Here is a 14891-nt window from a genome sequence, read left to right as displayed (position 1 = left end):
AGTACACTAATGTTTCACCGTAGTACATTGTAATGAGCATTCAGTTTGCAGTGGATCTTGTCTTAGCAGTAAATCGTCAACCAGTCAAAGAAAAGCAATTTTTGTACGGACCTCTACATTGAGGTCTTTCTACTGAGCGTTTATGGATCCGTATGGGGATATTACGGTGAGGCATTAAAATTCTACGGCTCCTTTTTAAAGTCCCTAGTTGATACGAAGAAGTTTCTTGTAAATTTCTAAAAAACTATGAATAAGCAATTAAAAACAATTACTGATCAACAATGGGCAATTAGAGAGCAATTGTTTAAGTCATCGCACATTGAGTTAGACCAATTTATTGATATTTTTAAATATAAAATATGGACTTAAGTGTTTATTTTGTCTTACCATTTTCTGATCATAATCATATTAATTTATAAGAATTTAATTATGTTCCTTAATAGGAATATAACAATATGTGTCGTTTATATTACACTGGTTGTAACATTAGCTTTTATATTGAGCATGTTAGAAAGATATAGCATTCATTTTAGTAATGGGTGGTTGTATACCGCTAGTGATAAGAACAAGTCGAATATCGTGCCGGGTATTTCATATGGAGTACCAGGCGTGCAGATGCGCGAAAGGGGTGAGATTGCAAGCATAATAAAGGGAGACAAGCTACATTAGTCATCGTTGTGATTCGTTTCGCTTGCGGTTGCTATGGTACGTCAACCAATCAGAGAATAGTAGTTTCTGTACCATACCTCAAATTTTTTAGCCCTTTGCCTCTGGCATGGCGCAATATGGCGAGGCACTACTGTAACATCAAATCTGACATGTGCGAAGTCGGCTATAAAACAACCTGTGATGACAATGACATATCATATAGTACCAGTTGGTATCAATCCATTCGATTTGTAATTATTTGTACTAAATTATTTATAAATGAATTGGCGCGTAAATAACATCTTATACTAAATAAATAAGATTAATCTGTAATTTGTACTTAAATATTTAAAAGCATTGACGAATTATGCAGTGTTCTGCAAAGTGTTAAGTCATACAACATGCATAGAATGACAAAGTATAAAGATCTTGAATCTTAACGAAGATAATTAACAATTTGATGAATTTATTCTGGAACATAAATGAGAGCTGCTGGTTTTTCAGCAGCAAATATTAGTGATTGATTTCTGCAGTGATGTTAATGAATTTGCAGATGGTACTTAATGTAATAACAAATATTTAGTCGTGCTAAAAGTGTTGAAAACGCAGTTTTCACTTTTTTTCATAATCCCAACATGTTTTCTACAATGTTCGATCTACGAAAAATTTTAAAAGATACTATAGGTAAAAATGATATTTTATTCATATTCTTAAGAAGATATTATTATCATTAATTCAATGATAATGAATTATACAAACAGTTCATTTGTATTTTTAGTAGCATTTATACATCTAGTTTAGTTATACCTAATTTATATTCTGTATTATATATCATATTAATAATTGGTTTATGAATTATTATTTTTAGTTGAATATATTGATGTGGACCTTACACTTTGGCTGTCATGGCTTTTAATGCCACTTCTAATAACATTTTTATTACCACTTGTGATTGTGGTACTATTGTATTTGACAGCATTAATCTTATATGTATATAAATTACATAGGTATGTATTTATTAATTCAAATATGTACAGTAAATAAAGTATTTGATATATGCATTTAATATTTTATTATAACAGAGCTAGATTAAGAAATGCGTATGAAAGTGATTGGAGAAATGCAGCTCGTAATGTAGTAGCTGCAGTTTGGGATGCTCATGGTTGGATATGGTATGGTATGTTAAAAATTTAAAGTTATAATTTTCTTGGTATATATTATACATATGGCTGTAGTTGATTTTACTTATATTTGTTGTAGGATACGAAGTAATTGGATTGGAAAATATTCCAAAAGACAAGCCAGTACTTTTTGTATATTATCATGGAGCAATACCAGTAGATCTTTATTATTTCATAGCAAAAGTGTTACTTTTAAATTCAAGATTGATTCATACGGTAGCAGATAGATTTCTTTTTAAATGCCCTGGATGGTCTATAATATCTGATGTGCTAAAGGTCATTCCTGGTACTATACAAACATGCTCTAATATTCTAAAAGAAGGTAATATGCTTGCTATCTCACCTGGTGGTGTATATGAAGCTCAATTTGGAGACTCTTATTATGAACTGATGTGGAAAAAACGAGTAGGTTTTGCTAAAGTGGCATTGGATGCTAAAGTGGTATGCTATTTTAATGTTACATTTCTTTTTTTTTATACCTGGACTGCTTTGAAATGTTAATATTTTTGTAACAGTGCGTAATACCTTTCTTTACAAGAAATGTTAGAGAAGCATTTAGAACTATAAGTTGGGGTAGAAGAATATGGTTGAGAATATATGCTGCAACAAGATTTCCTTTCGTACCTATTTATGGAGGATATCCAGTTAAATTGACAACATATATTGGTAAACCAATTCCATATGACAGCAGTCTTACACCAGAAGAATTACAGACAAAGGTACTAAAAATGGAAAAACATGTACTACAGCTTTTTAGAAAAAGATGCTTAAAATAAGTTGGTAGCCACAATAACTATTTTGCTATGAATACATTTCAGGTGTTTTTTTCTAAAAATAAATCACAACAAGAATGATTAACTTATAGTAATGTATTATTAAATAACTTCCAGGTCGCCGACGCACTTAATGATTTAATAAAAGAACATCAGAGAATACCAGGAAGTATATCACTAGCCTTGCTAGAAAGGATACGCGACGTAGATAAGAAAGAATTATAGATCTACTTGTCTCAGTATTATAACATTAAGTTATACAAGATAACTTGACAAAGCATTTAACAGTTGTTTTATTGTTGTTACTTTAGATTCTAAATCTTAGGTTTTCAAACTATGGTGCAAACTATTTTATAATATTTACTTATTCTTAATTTACATTGAAATAACTTATATGGCATCAACTTTATACCAGTGAAATTATACGATACATAATTTTAGAGCATAAGGATCAACCTATCTAATTATTGGATAGATATTTTATACGATTTACCTTAATGGATGGTATAAAATACTACGTTAACATATTTATTCCAATTTAGATCAATTTGTAATACACATATTTATCTATACACAGAGTGTTGGTCAGCGAGTAAGAGAAAATTTAAAAAATGAAAATTAGAGAATCAGAGTAATTTTTAATTATTAATAAATCATGCGAAAACCAACTTTTATATGGTTTCTTTTTTAATTTTCTTTTACCTTTTGTTCAACGCTCTGCATACATATCGAAATAAGTTGTATAAATATCTATAATTTATAAGTATACAATTGTTAGAACTTTTTTATTTATTTTAAAAATGTTTTATACTATGTACTTATATGGTACAGTTTGTGATCCATCAACAATTCCATACAATATTAAATATTGTAATTTAACTAAGTCGTTCTATTTATTAATTTTTTACATGAAAAAAATAATAAAATATGTAAACCCGGCTTTTAAAATGTCGTTCAATTCATTACAAGTACGTGTACGACATTCGACTGCAAAACCGATAAGTCGATCTTTTAAAAAATAGTTGATTAAACTAAGCAACGTTTAAATTTGCCACAATCGTAAGTGTTGACATTGATCGCTGCATGTTACCGGAAGTAATGAGATACTAGCGAACCTATCGGCGGCTTTTCCAGTTAAAATTTCTTTCCCGAGGGTATCTGCGGATACCTTGTTACATATATTCAACGAACAGCAGTGGACTGGCATCGTTTTTTTACAGCCATAAGGACCACGTTTATGTGAATTCTGCTTACCGGTACAAACCGCCCGGCTTTGCATAACGAAATTTACTCGTCTCTTCACAGAAGAACTGATTGCAGTGATAGAAAATACGTAATCATGGGCGTGGAGATAGAAGTTATTTCTCCTGGGGATGGTAATTATTCTGTGTTCGATATTCTGCGTTCCTTCGCTTTTCTTTTACGATTTTCATTTCCCTCTGTTCGATCTGTTCCCTCATTTATATTTACATCGCGTTTCATTTCGATTACATCTTTTTAATTGTATCCTGCTTAAAACATGCCGCAGTGGCATCAACGCGGATTTATTTACAACCTGAAATTCTATGAAAAGCATGTCCCGTCTACGGTCTCTTCCAAATAAGGTGATTGCGAGCATTTGTTAATATGTTCGACGAATCTGTAAAACTTTATTAAATTTGTATTTTTCATTTCCAATGCCAGATTTCTCTGAATAATGTCTCATATGTGCAGGTCAGACATATCCGAAAAAAGGACAGACTGTAGTTGTTCACTATACAGGTAGGTAAACGTGTTTATCAGAATCTGCATATCGAGTCGTATGTTGAAAATAAACTGCACAAATAATCAATATCTTTTTTTAATGTTCTCGAACGAATATCAAGAATAAAAATAAATTATTGAACGTCTTGTATAAATAGTTGTACCACTGTTTGTGATCAAGCATGCCATAAAATTATAGTTAAAAATGTTTTATAATTTTATAAATCCACAAATCTTTTGAAAGTAAAATTATTCGCATATTGAAAAAGTAATTTCTATAAAAATTTTAATTATGTTTGTTAACTATTTAATAGGTACCCTGGACAATGGAAAAAAATTTGATTCTAGCAGGGACCGTGGGGTGCCATTTAAATTCAAAATAGGTAAAGGAGAAGTTATTAAAGGGTGGGACCATGGAGTTGCTCTGATGTGCGTTGGAGAGCGTGCTAGGTTAACTTGCACACCAGACTTTGCCTATGGCAGCCGAGGACATCCTGGAGTATATCCTTTAATATAGAGTACAAATTTATAATATTATATTTATTTTTTTATTAATTTCTTTAAAAAAATGACTGTTCATAGTTATAATAGTTCTATTACTTCAGACTTATAATATACATATAATTGGAGCGGATACCATGAACATATTCCAAATGTGTTCTTTTAAAAAAAAAAATACAGATTATAAGTATAGTGAATATTTTAAAAATTTATTTATGCAATTCATAAAGTCATTACCATCTTTTTTAATACTTGATGAAAATATATCAACAGATCCATCATTATTTAATACTTTAAAATATTTATTTTGATATCAATTTTTTAATTTATTATATACAAAATATATTTTGTTATATTCTCCTTGACAAAGACACACTATTCCACCAAATGCTGTTCTTATCTTTGATGTGGAGTTGTTGAAGGTGGAGCCTTGAAGAGTTTCTCCAGGGTATACTGAATTGACTACACACATCAGAACCACTGATAATTAAACGCTTCAAATTGCATTACCTTAAGTAGTCATTGTACGAGTGGTATGTTCTACATACTAACCTTAATTCGATTGCTCATAAGAATGAAACAAAATTTTCAGACATTAATTTTGTGTTCCACTATTGCACGATTATATAAACTACAATTTTACACAAACGCCCAAGGAACGGTCGACACGGAATATCTGAATACTTCTTGTATTCTTTCATGCCTTGATAAGATTATCCCTTTACATTACTCAATTAAATGCTAATCTATAGCATTATTATTATGAGTAATTGAATTAAATAAATCTTAAAACGTTTGATATATAATCTGACATCTGTGTTCATTCCAATTACTTAGTACTTGGTAAACAATCACCTGGATATTTTGTATAAATCTTGCAATGCAAAGAAGAATGATTGTACTGATATTGTAATAGATGGACCTTTACATGCAAAAATTCAATAAATTGTCTTGTTTTGATTTCTGAAGGTATTTATTAGTCCACAATTAACATTTATTTTCCGAAAAATGCTTAACGATTTTGAACAAGCTTCATTTGTTTTAATTACAATTTATATGAATATTTAACATTTTTACAATATTCATACTCTTTCTTTTTCTCTGTGTACATAAACCTCGTCATCTACAATTTTGATACAATTTTGTACAATTCACATCAGTGATGTGCAGTAAAGCAAGTTTTCTTGATAAAGTATATCGGTGTGTTAGTGGTCAGTTTATCAGTAATCTCAGCAACGCAAAAATTAATCAGCAGTGTTATTTTATACAGGTCACGTAAATATAAACATAGCATGAATTGCGCGTCACTAACTATATGGTATAAATTATAACTATGTAATTGAATTACATTTCCCGATTTACTTAAAGTATTTATACAAATTATGTAAAAAAAATCGAGATAATACTTGTTACACATTAGCTAAACTGAACTATTGTAAGGATAGTTGTCTAGACCTCCAATGATAACTACAAATAAATATATACATTTATATTATAATTCTGTATAACTGTTGAAGTTATCAAAATGCACTATGTGTAAAAAGAACATATTTATGAACACTCCATATAAATATATAAATAATGTAAATAAATTATTCTTTGCATAATTGCTAATAATTGCTATAGCATATAACTTGTCTATAATTGCATAGGCATATACTGGTTTAATAAACAAACAATTCTGGGAAATGTATTTCATAAGCTGGCGCTTGACTCGGTTTGGTGTCTGTTGGTGGTCCACCTGGTTGGGACGTATTACGTGGATCGACGGCTAACGTGTTAAATATTTCTGATAACTTACTTTGGAGAACGTCATGCTGTAAAATTATTTAAAATATGAATAATAATTCATGTATCTTGTAAACAAGAGATTGTTCTATATTATATTAATCAAATATAAGTCTCCATACCTTTGGTTGAGTTTTCGACACCAAATCTTGGAATGGTGCATTTCTAAACAAATTCGACAATTGTAATCGCTTTTCTTCTTCCATTACATGGTTGTTATTATTCTCTGTTAGAATCCTCTTCATGCTTTCGAAAGTTAACTCTTCCCCTGGTAGTTTCTATAGCATATAAATATTGATGAAATGAGTAAAAGGTAGAAAGTGTGTTAAAATATGAGTAAAATTTGCGTACCTTTTGAACACCAGGGGATGAGCCACCACTGTCTAATTCTGTACCACCTGAGTTTATGTCAGCCAGCGAATTTCGTCCAGCACTATCAACCCATGAATGTCTAAGGACAGTTAATTAATACATCATTAAAACTTTGAACTGTTCACAAAAATAGCAGGGAAATTAAAAATAGTGCTAATACTACCGATGTTGTAAAGAAGTACTGCTGTAACCAGATCCTTGCTGCAGTTTCCCACTATCGAGGCCTGCTCCTTTTAGATATTCACTTAAAACAGTTTGATCAACTAGTAAAGCTGGCGGTAATCTAGTTGATAAACCTGGATCATATTGGGACTGCAAATCGGGTAAGAGATGTGGTGCTTCTTTTCGGCGTGCTTCCACGATCTTAAATGTTCAAACAACGTTAGAGACTGTGCATCTATTCTGAACGTATTGATGCATTAAACACATTGTAACTTACTTTGCTTGTATAATCCATGAGCGAAGTAATATTACAAACATAAGAAATCAATACCAGTAAGCTGATGACAATACTATGCAAGTTAAATTTGAGCGAAATACTGATTTGTCCACTTGTTAAAGCTAAATCTTGAAGGCTCAACACTAATCTTAATAGTTCCAACACAGTTTCTTCCGAAGCTAATTCTACAGCGAGTAAGGCTAATGTTGTATATATAGACTCCACATTTTCGACTGTGTTACTCGCCAGTTCTAATGATTCGTATAATGCTAAATAAATTTCAGGGCCGTGTTTTCGAATGAAAATTACGTCTGGTCTGGATGCTTTCTCAATAGTTAAATCCAGAAGCTTGATGTTCACTCTGTTTAACAGATACATAATAATTGATTGTTTATAATTATAAAGTTAATTGCAGAAATAAAATCTTCCTAGATAGATTAAAAATGACTTACGTAGGCTTTGCAAGTTTCACAATGTTTAAATGTCTGTCGATTAAAGTATGAAGAATCTTTTGTACCAATAGTCGCATTTCAGCGTCTGCTGCGAGCGACATTCTTAACAATGGTTCCAAAAAGCTTTGTGGAAATGTTGTATTCAAATGTATAGTTTGATACTTTGTGCCAACCTGGGAACAAGTAAAATAGTATTTGAAAGTGAAGATATACTATATATGAATTTTGTTATTATTCTGATATATTAATTACTTTTAAAAGAGACTTCAGAAGGATGCTTTGGAGCAATACGTCTCCTTTACCAACTGAAACTGCACGGTCTGGCTGGCTGTATGGAACTTTGCTCATAATAAACATCATAATTTCTATCTTTTGATAATCCGGAAGATGATTTGCGAATTCTCCCAAACCATTGATAAGGGCTTCCTGGTACAATTGTTCATCACTGCTAGACGACTGATTTCTTGTTACACTTATTCGAAGATGTGTTAGCAGGGAATTTATTATTTCCAAAACAGAAGGACCTTGAACAAATTTTTGTATAAAAGATATAGTTTAAATAAAATTATAGATACATCTTAAGTAACATTTTCGTTCTATTTGATAAAATGAACTTTACCAACGCTTTCACCGGCTGCAATTGAAATAATTTTAGATAAAGTATCTGCGATACTGGTTCGAATTTTCGGGGATGATTTCGAATGATCATCAAGGTGATTCATTAGTGCCTCTACAACTGTATAAGAATATTGAGACTAAAACAAATATATTAATGATTTCACACATTCTTTTTACATGTATTTAAATGGCTAAATATATTTCTACTAACCTGAATGGAAAACATAATTATTCTGAATGTATGAATTGCAAAATAATTGGGAACCCATAATTGATGATTATCTAAGTGTCTGCAAATAAATATTATCATTTTAATATTTACGTAAATAAGTTATTGCTATAATAGAAAATACAAAAACAAATGACAATTAAAATAAAAGCATTCATGTACCTTAACACTGGCCTAATAACGCATCGAATGTGACCGAACGATGCTCGTCCAACTAGTTCTCTCATACATGTTTCTGCAAATTGTGGTGGATCAGTTCTTTCTTCTGTTGGATTGTCTGGTGTTGCATCTTCTTTAGTAGAATACCTATCAGAATAAACTTATAAATATAGCATCATAATTTGAGAACAAAATGAAGTTAAACACATCCCACACTTAATTGAATATGTTACCTCGAATTTTGCATATTATACAATAATGAAGGAACTATTTTATCCATGTGAACAGGTTCCCATATGTTTTCAACCAAGTCATCTGAAAGTGTCTTCCTTACGACACCCTATATACAAAATTTTTAAACTATTAATTTATATCCAAATACAATTTCGATTTTTTTTGCACACTTATTAATGAAATTATTAAAGATAGAGCTAGATTCAAAGTATGTAAGACATATATTCGTTACATGATAACAGTAATATAGAAAATCATGCCTGTAATCCTTGAATTCCTGCGAGTTGTATTTGCTTACGGATCCCAGGGTCATCGTTATTGGAGTGGCACATTGCAGAGTACTTTGATACAAAGAAATCGTAACGTGTGTGATAAGACGGCGTATCTTGCTCGATGTTGGCAAATCGGACAAACTAGAAGAAGCCAGGAGTTTGTTCAACTGAATCCAAAGATGTCAAAAATATAATTATTTTATGCATCAGAAAAAGATAATAATAATATAAATCATAGTAACACAATTAATCTATACAAACACATTAGCATATAATAACGGTCATTAAAACTTACAGATTGTGTTGCTAATATTTGTAACTGTGGATCCGTTGATTCCAATAACTTCTGTATCATTTTCAAAAAACTTTCAACAAATAAATTTAATGTTTGGGCGTGACACGCTAGTAAAAGAATATCCATTGCTTCCATAGCAATAACAACAAATCCATTTCTCCTCCTGTTAATGCATAGATAATTGTATTAATGTTATTGCTTAAATGTGAAAAGAAAATATATACATCCCAATATACAAACGACATTTTTTTGAAGACTAAAAGACATAATACATCTAGAGACATACAATTATTTTTATGACTAGTTTGTAGCATAGCAAACAAGGACTCGCATCAATCATATGAGTATGCACTTTTAGTCATAACAAGATCAATTTACATAATTCTATACTATTTATATCACTGATATTGTACCTGTAAATATCTCTGGAAGCTCTTTGAAATAAATACTCTCCAATTCTATCTAGTTTTTCAGGACTACTTAATGAATAAAAGGTCAATTTTTCCATGTTGTTCTTGACTAAGCCATCCTAGTTATAAAAAATATATATACAAATTATTAAGATATAACGTTTAAAAATAAATTGTTGTAATAATAAAAAATGGTATTATGTAAAACATGTTTAAAACAAGATCATTGGTTCAATAAATGCATATAATTTATATAAACCTAACAAAAAACAAATTTCTGAAAATAAAATGAAATAATAAAAAACTTATTTCAGTAAAACTACTGAAATATACTGTAATATACTTGTCTGCGTTTGAGTTTACATAGAACTGTCAATACTGTTGATATTAGTTATATATATGCATATGTACATATTCGAGGCGAATTATATAACAAGAAAATTGAAGAAAACTTTTAATTTCTTTATTAAAATAGATGAGTGAAAGTTGTGAAACTATCTATAGAATAGATAAATAATAATGAAGTTTACCTGTGGATTCACTGGAAAAATATTGTCAACGAGTCTTTTATATCGTGGCCGTAATGCAGAACAACACCAGCAACAACCTAATGACAATAGGAAGAAAATATAATAAATACAATGTAGAACGCTGTAAATTGTATAGAACACTCGACAGTCATCAATGTCATAGAATCAAGAAGATTGTTTGTTTTACAAATAAGTTGCGAGTGTCAAAGTTGGATTATAATATTTACCAAACATTTCGACAGATTCCGGCCAGTACAATACACACTAGAAGGCAAGCAGACTTCGATCGACTGATTTTATCAATGGAGTGCAATATTGAACTATTAAAACCGCACCTTGATACTAACATGCTATATTCGTAATTTGTTTACCGGATAGTCAAAATTTATGTATAAACATTTATTATCGTGAAAGTATTAATAGCGGGCTTTGCACAATAATTAAATATTTCATAAAATAAGAAAATATGTATAAAAAATGAATAATGGCACCATCTACTACCAAAGTTAATCAAATAGTTCAGAGCATTTTACATAGATGGCACTATGGATTTATTCTTTAGCAATTTTATCTGTAAATCAATGGCCACGGCACGTGCAATGAAAAAATTACAAATTTCAATTCTATAGTTTAGTTATTCTGTCTATTTATTTTAGCTATTCAATTTTAGTTATTCTATCTATTTTTTTATATATTTTTACATGGTTATTGCCAAATCATAAACAAGATATAGTAATATAGCTAACTGTTTGATAGCTGTTTACAGAGTATATAATAACAATTACTCCCATGTAAAAGTAAATTAAAAAAAGAATGAGTTATTTCATTTATATGAAAGATTCATATGTTACTATTAGATGGCGCCACTATTCACTATTCTCAATCATCTAGTTTTAATTTTGATTATCCTGAAAATAATAATTTCAAGAATTTACTCACCATTTACGGATAGTATTTCTAATTGTCAATTATTAGAAGTTTTACACTTTTATTGCTACAAGATATTAATACGCAGCGTCACGACAAGTATTCTTAAGATGATTAACTGAAAGACAAATTAAAAGTTAAAGTAAAAAGCTCACGCGATGATATTCAAAGAAAGTGTACAAATATCAGCATTATTTGTTTATATTTTATAAAACATGTTACAAATATTAAACATATTCAAGCGTAATTACTTTCTTTTACATGTTTATCAATATCTATTTGGAACACGAACGACAGGGAATTTATTTTCTTTTGTTTAATGTAACCCTCGTGGCATTTAAGGAGAATATCTGCCAACCGAAGTAGAATAAGACAAGATATTTCGGATGTTAAACCACACGGCTTCAGAAATCAATAATATCCGTCTGTTCGCACAATACCACGTGGCAGCTATATAGAACTTGTTTAAACAGTATTCTTAACTCGGCAATTTCTTATTAATAATTATGGCAGCTTAGTTATACGGAAAGCAACATATAACAATATATCTACGATAGCCATATATGACATTAATAATTGCTACGTCAAATCTGAATTTAAACTACAAATTAGACGAAAAGAAATTTGTATTGAACTCCATCATTATGCGAGTGCAAAACTATTGAGCACACGTGCACCTGTTACAAATCGTGCGTACGATTTACTATAAAACGCAACAGTAGCTCCACTTTAAAATTGAAGAAATAATTTATTTAGTTTGCACTAAAGACATCGCGTATTTTTCAACTGTTGGCATACGACCAATTGTTATTTTTTAAATAAAAATGTCCACAATTATCCCATGTACTAAATAAATTCCGTGGACGTAAAGATCTAATCAAGGGAATCTACAGGAGCGTGTCTACCTAATAGTGAAACCTAATAACTATACTGCGCACTTCCATGAATTTACGGCAACCGCAAATAAAATAAAATCAAACTCAATGAAAAAGGTTTCGTGCATGCTAATATATCGACATGAAAATTCTACACTTATAACGCTATTAACATCTGTTTGAACGCGATACTTGAATACAAAGCTCCAAACCATGATTAACGATCTCAATGTAGCGTGGGTCTTGAAAATCAACGGCATCCCTTCAAATATGAACAACAATTAGAACACGATTTGTACTCACAGCCAGGGTCAGTGCACTTCTGTATGACGGACTCGAAGACGTCCGGCATTTCCGTCTCGAAGCAACATCTGATCATAGCCATTTTTGCGGTCCTCCACGTGTCCCATGGGTGGTTTTATAAACGAAAAATCACACTGATCCCGGATGTTTCACTGGCCCGTTTAAGCGACACCGAGGAAGCATTGTCTATAAAAGTTTCCGGGCAGAAGACGTGTCCGGGAGGATCGAGCTGGTAATAGGAGAGCGACGACGACGACGCTCGGCGTCGCGACGTCCGTGCCCCACTAACCTGCATTCGACGCACGAGGGCACCCTTGACAGTACTTTCCCTGACTACGTCACGGGGCGAGCACGCGCCTGTGCGAAGGGTTGTCGAGGCGAGGAAGGGCGGCAGACAGAGGGTGGGCGAGCTCGTGGCGCCGCTCCGAATAGAAGCTGTCCTCCTCATGGTCGTGGTCCACGTAAATCAATGCCAAAATGGGGTTGTCTGTGGAGCTCTATGCAAACTGAGGACGCAGAAACGTACAACGTAGGAAACGTAGACAGTCAAGGCTGGGTTTCAATATGTGCTCTCTAATACACGAAAGCATTTGAACATCTTTTCGAACGAAACACTATTGTTAGAACTAAAAAATTTTCTCAGGATTCGAATAAATTATAATATTCGTAAAAATTTTATTGAATATTGTTTAGTAAACCACTCTGGCGAATATATGTAAAAATTCAAGTAATTTGGTGCAATTTTAGGAATGCTATTCCTTTCGAAGAGGTGCTCTGATACGTTCACGAGGCATTGTACTTATTTATTGCATACGTCTAGTCGTTAATGTTTAATGCACGGTTTTACGAGGAAATAATTTGTCTGGTCTGCATTTTCCGTCATATAAAATTGCTATCCTGTTTTACTGTAGTCGTGGGCTGTGTAAATTAATGCCAAAACCAGGTTGTCGGTTCTGAGTAAACTGAGAATATAGAAACTAGTACGAAGAATTTGAAATCACTATAGAAGTAGTAGTAATGGAAGCAATTCCAATATGTATTATTTATCCAATATTTATATTTAATGTAATTTATTTCCTTTTTTCGTCACTTTATCAGATGGGAAGTAATGAACTGTTACTTTTCAATACTCTTAATCTATTTACTGTTCCAATTGCTTAGTTATTTCGTAAATACGTAAAATCTGTAGATAACACATTTCTTATAATTGATACCTAATTTATAATTATTTTAATTTTATAATTATTCTAATATTAATTAACCATAAGTTAATTCGTATAAAAAGTATACAACTGTACATAAATAACATTAGCTAATGTTTTCTTTGTGTAACATCGTATGGACAGGCTAAGAGAATCTCCATTTTGAATAATTTTTGTGCAAAGCAATATTTTAAGTTCAAAAGTTGCGTGAGTCAATGATATACAGTAGAACTACCATAATGGGTACCACTGGCGAGTGGGCCCATATGGCTGACCCACACGTTCAACCATACCAAAGACGGCGAGGACATTGGAGCAGTGTCGATGACGTCACCATTCATCGGCGACAGTAATTAATCCTATTATATTGCTTTGCCGTCATCTAGACCGTACACTTAATTCAATTAATGTGTATACGAGAAACTTTATGGTAAATTCTGAACATACAATAAATTATGAGAATTTGTACGACGATGTAGATCTCTTTTATGGCATTACTAATCTACCAAGTGCTATAAGCTTGCGTAGAAAGTATAGCATAGCATTGATACTTTTATCTGTGGAAAGCAGCAGTCTTGTATCGATGTATCGGTAATGTATAGATTATTTGATTAATTTAACAAGACAGCGTTCGTTAATTACCTATCGTTATTTATTTGTCATTGTTTCAACATTTACATTTCATTTATTGATACCAGAAATTTTCTGCGGCGTTTAACACAGAAAAATCTTTTAATAATATCCCATAAATAAAGGATTGTTCATGATATTCATATATACAAAGGCGTAAAACAAAGCACGGTACTTTCCATTCTTTTCTTTACTCATGCGTATTAATTTACATAAAAGTCGTAGACAACTGTATTTAACTTACACGTTATTCACGGTGAATATACAATGATCGAACATATGTGTTTATGAAGTGTTATGCAATGTTTAA

The 14891-nt window shown here is 31.5% G+C and overlaps 3 protein-coding genes across 5 annotated transcripts; 2 read left to right on the top strand and 1 right to left on the bottom strand.

Annotated features, from left to right (window-relative positions):
- The first annotated feature begins 839 nt into the window (after positions 1 to 839).
- Positions 840 to 3480, top strand: LOC144474896 (DGAT1/2-independent enzyme synthesizing storage lipids). Its single transcript, XM_078190276.1, has 6 exons — positions 840 to 1332; positions 1517 to 1655; positions 1731 to 1825; positions 1909 to 2270; positions 2345 to 2548; positions 2720 to 3480. The coding sequence occupies exons 1-6, from the start codon at positions 1284 to 1286 to the stop codon at positions 2825 to 2827; spliced, it is 957 nt and encodes a 318-aa protein (XP_078046402.1). The 5' UTR covers positions 840 to 1283; the 3' UTR covers positions 2828 to 3480.
- A 264-nt stretch (positions 3481 to 3744) lies between these two features.
- Fkbp12 (peptidyl-prolyl cis-trans isomerase Fkbp12) lies at positions 3745 to 5818 on the top strand. Its single transcript, XM_078193241.1, has 4 exons — positions 3745 to 3978; positions 4316 to 4363; positions 4660 to 4846; positions 5223 to 5818. The coding sequence occupies exons 1-4, from the start codon at positions 3942 to 3944 to the stop codon at positions 5278 to 5280; spliced, it is 330 nt and encodes a 109-aa protein (XP_078049367.1). The 5' UTR covers positions 3745 to 3941; the 3' UTR covers positions 5281 to 5818.
- A 5-nt stretch (positions 5819 to 5823) lies between these two features.
- On the bottom strand, positions 5824 to 13020 carry Stma (Protein EFR3 homolog stmA). Of its 3 annotated transcripts, XM_078193227.1 has the most exons (17): positions 12750 to 13020; positions 11584 to 11689; positions 10645 to 10721; positions 10118 to 10233; positions 9705 to 9867; positions 9398 to 9550; positions 9137 to 9243; positions 8907 to 9050; positions 8727 to 8805; positions 8517 to 8652; positions 8150 to 8421; positions 7898 to 8070; positions 7446 to 7806; positions 7170 to 7369; positions 6986 to 7085; positions 6757 to 6912; positions 5826 to 6663 (listed from the first exon to the last, which is right to left on the bottom strand). In XM_078193227.1, the coding sequence occupies exons 4-17, from the start codon at positions 10210 to 10212 to the stop codon at positions 6511 to 6513; spliced, it is 2292 nt and encodes a 763-aa protein (XP_078049353.1). In that variant the 5' UTR covers positions 10213 to 10233; positions 10645 to 10721; positions 11584 to 11689; positions 12750 to 13020; the 3' UTR covers positions 5826 to 6510. The 3 variants fall into 3 exon arrangements, with proteins under 3 accessions (XP_078049335.1, XP_078049343.1, XP_078049353.1); XM_078193209.1 differs by lacking the exon at positions 11584 to 11689 and having other exon boundaries at positions 5824 to 6663; XM_078193217.1 differs by lacking the exons at positions 11584 to 11689; positions 12750 to 13020 and adding an exon at positions 10872 to 11006 and having other exon boundaries at positions 5825 to 6663.
- Positions 13021 to 14891: the final 1871 nt, after the last annotated feature.

This window comes from Augochlora pura, chromosome 2 (genome assembly GCF_028453695.1).
Source record: "Augochlora pura isolate Apur16 chromosome 2, APUR_v2.2.1, whole genome shotgun sequence".
NCBI classification, from domain to species: Eukaryota; Metazoa; Arthropoda; class Insecta; order Hymenoptera; family Halictidae; genus Augochlora; species Augochlora pura.
The sequence above is the reverse complement of the archived record's forward strand: the minus strand, read 5'-3'. Positions and strand labels throughout refer to the sequence as shown.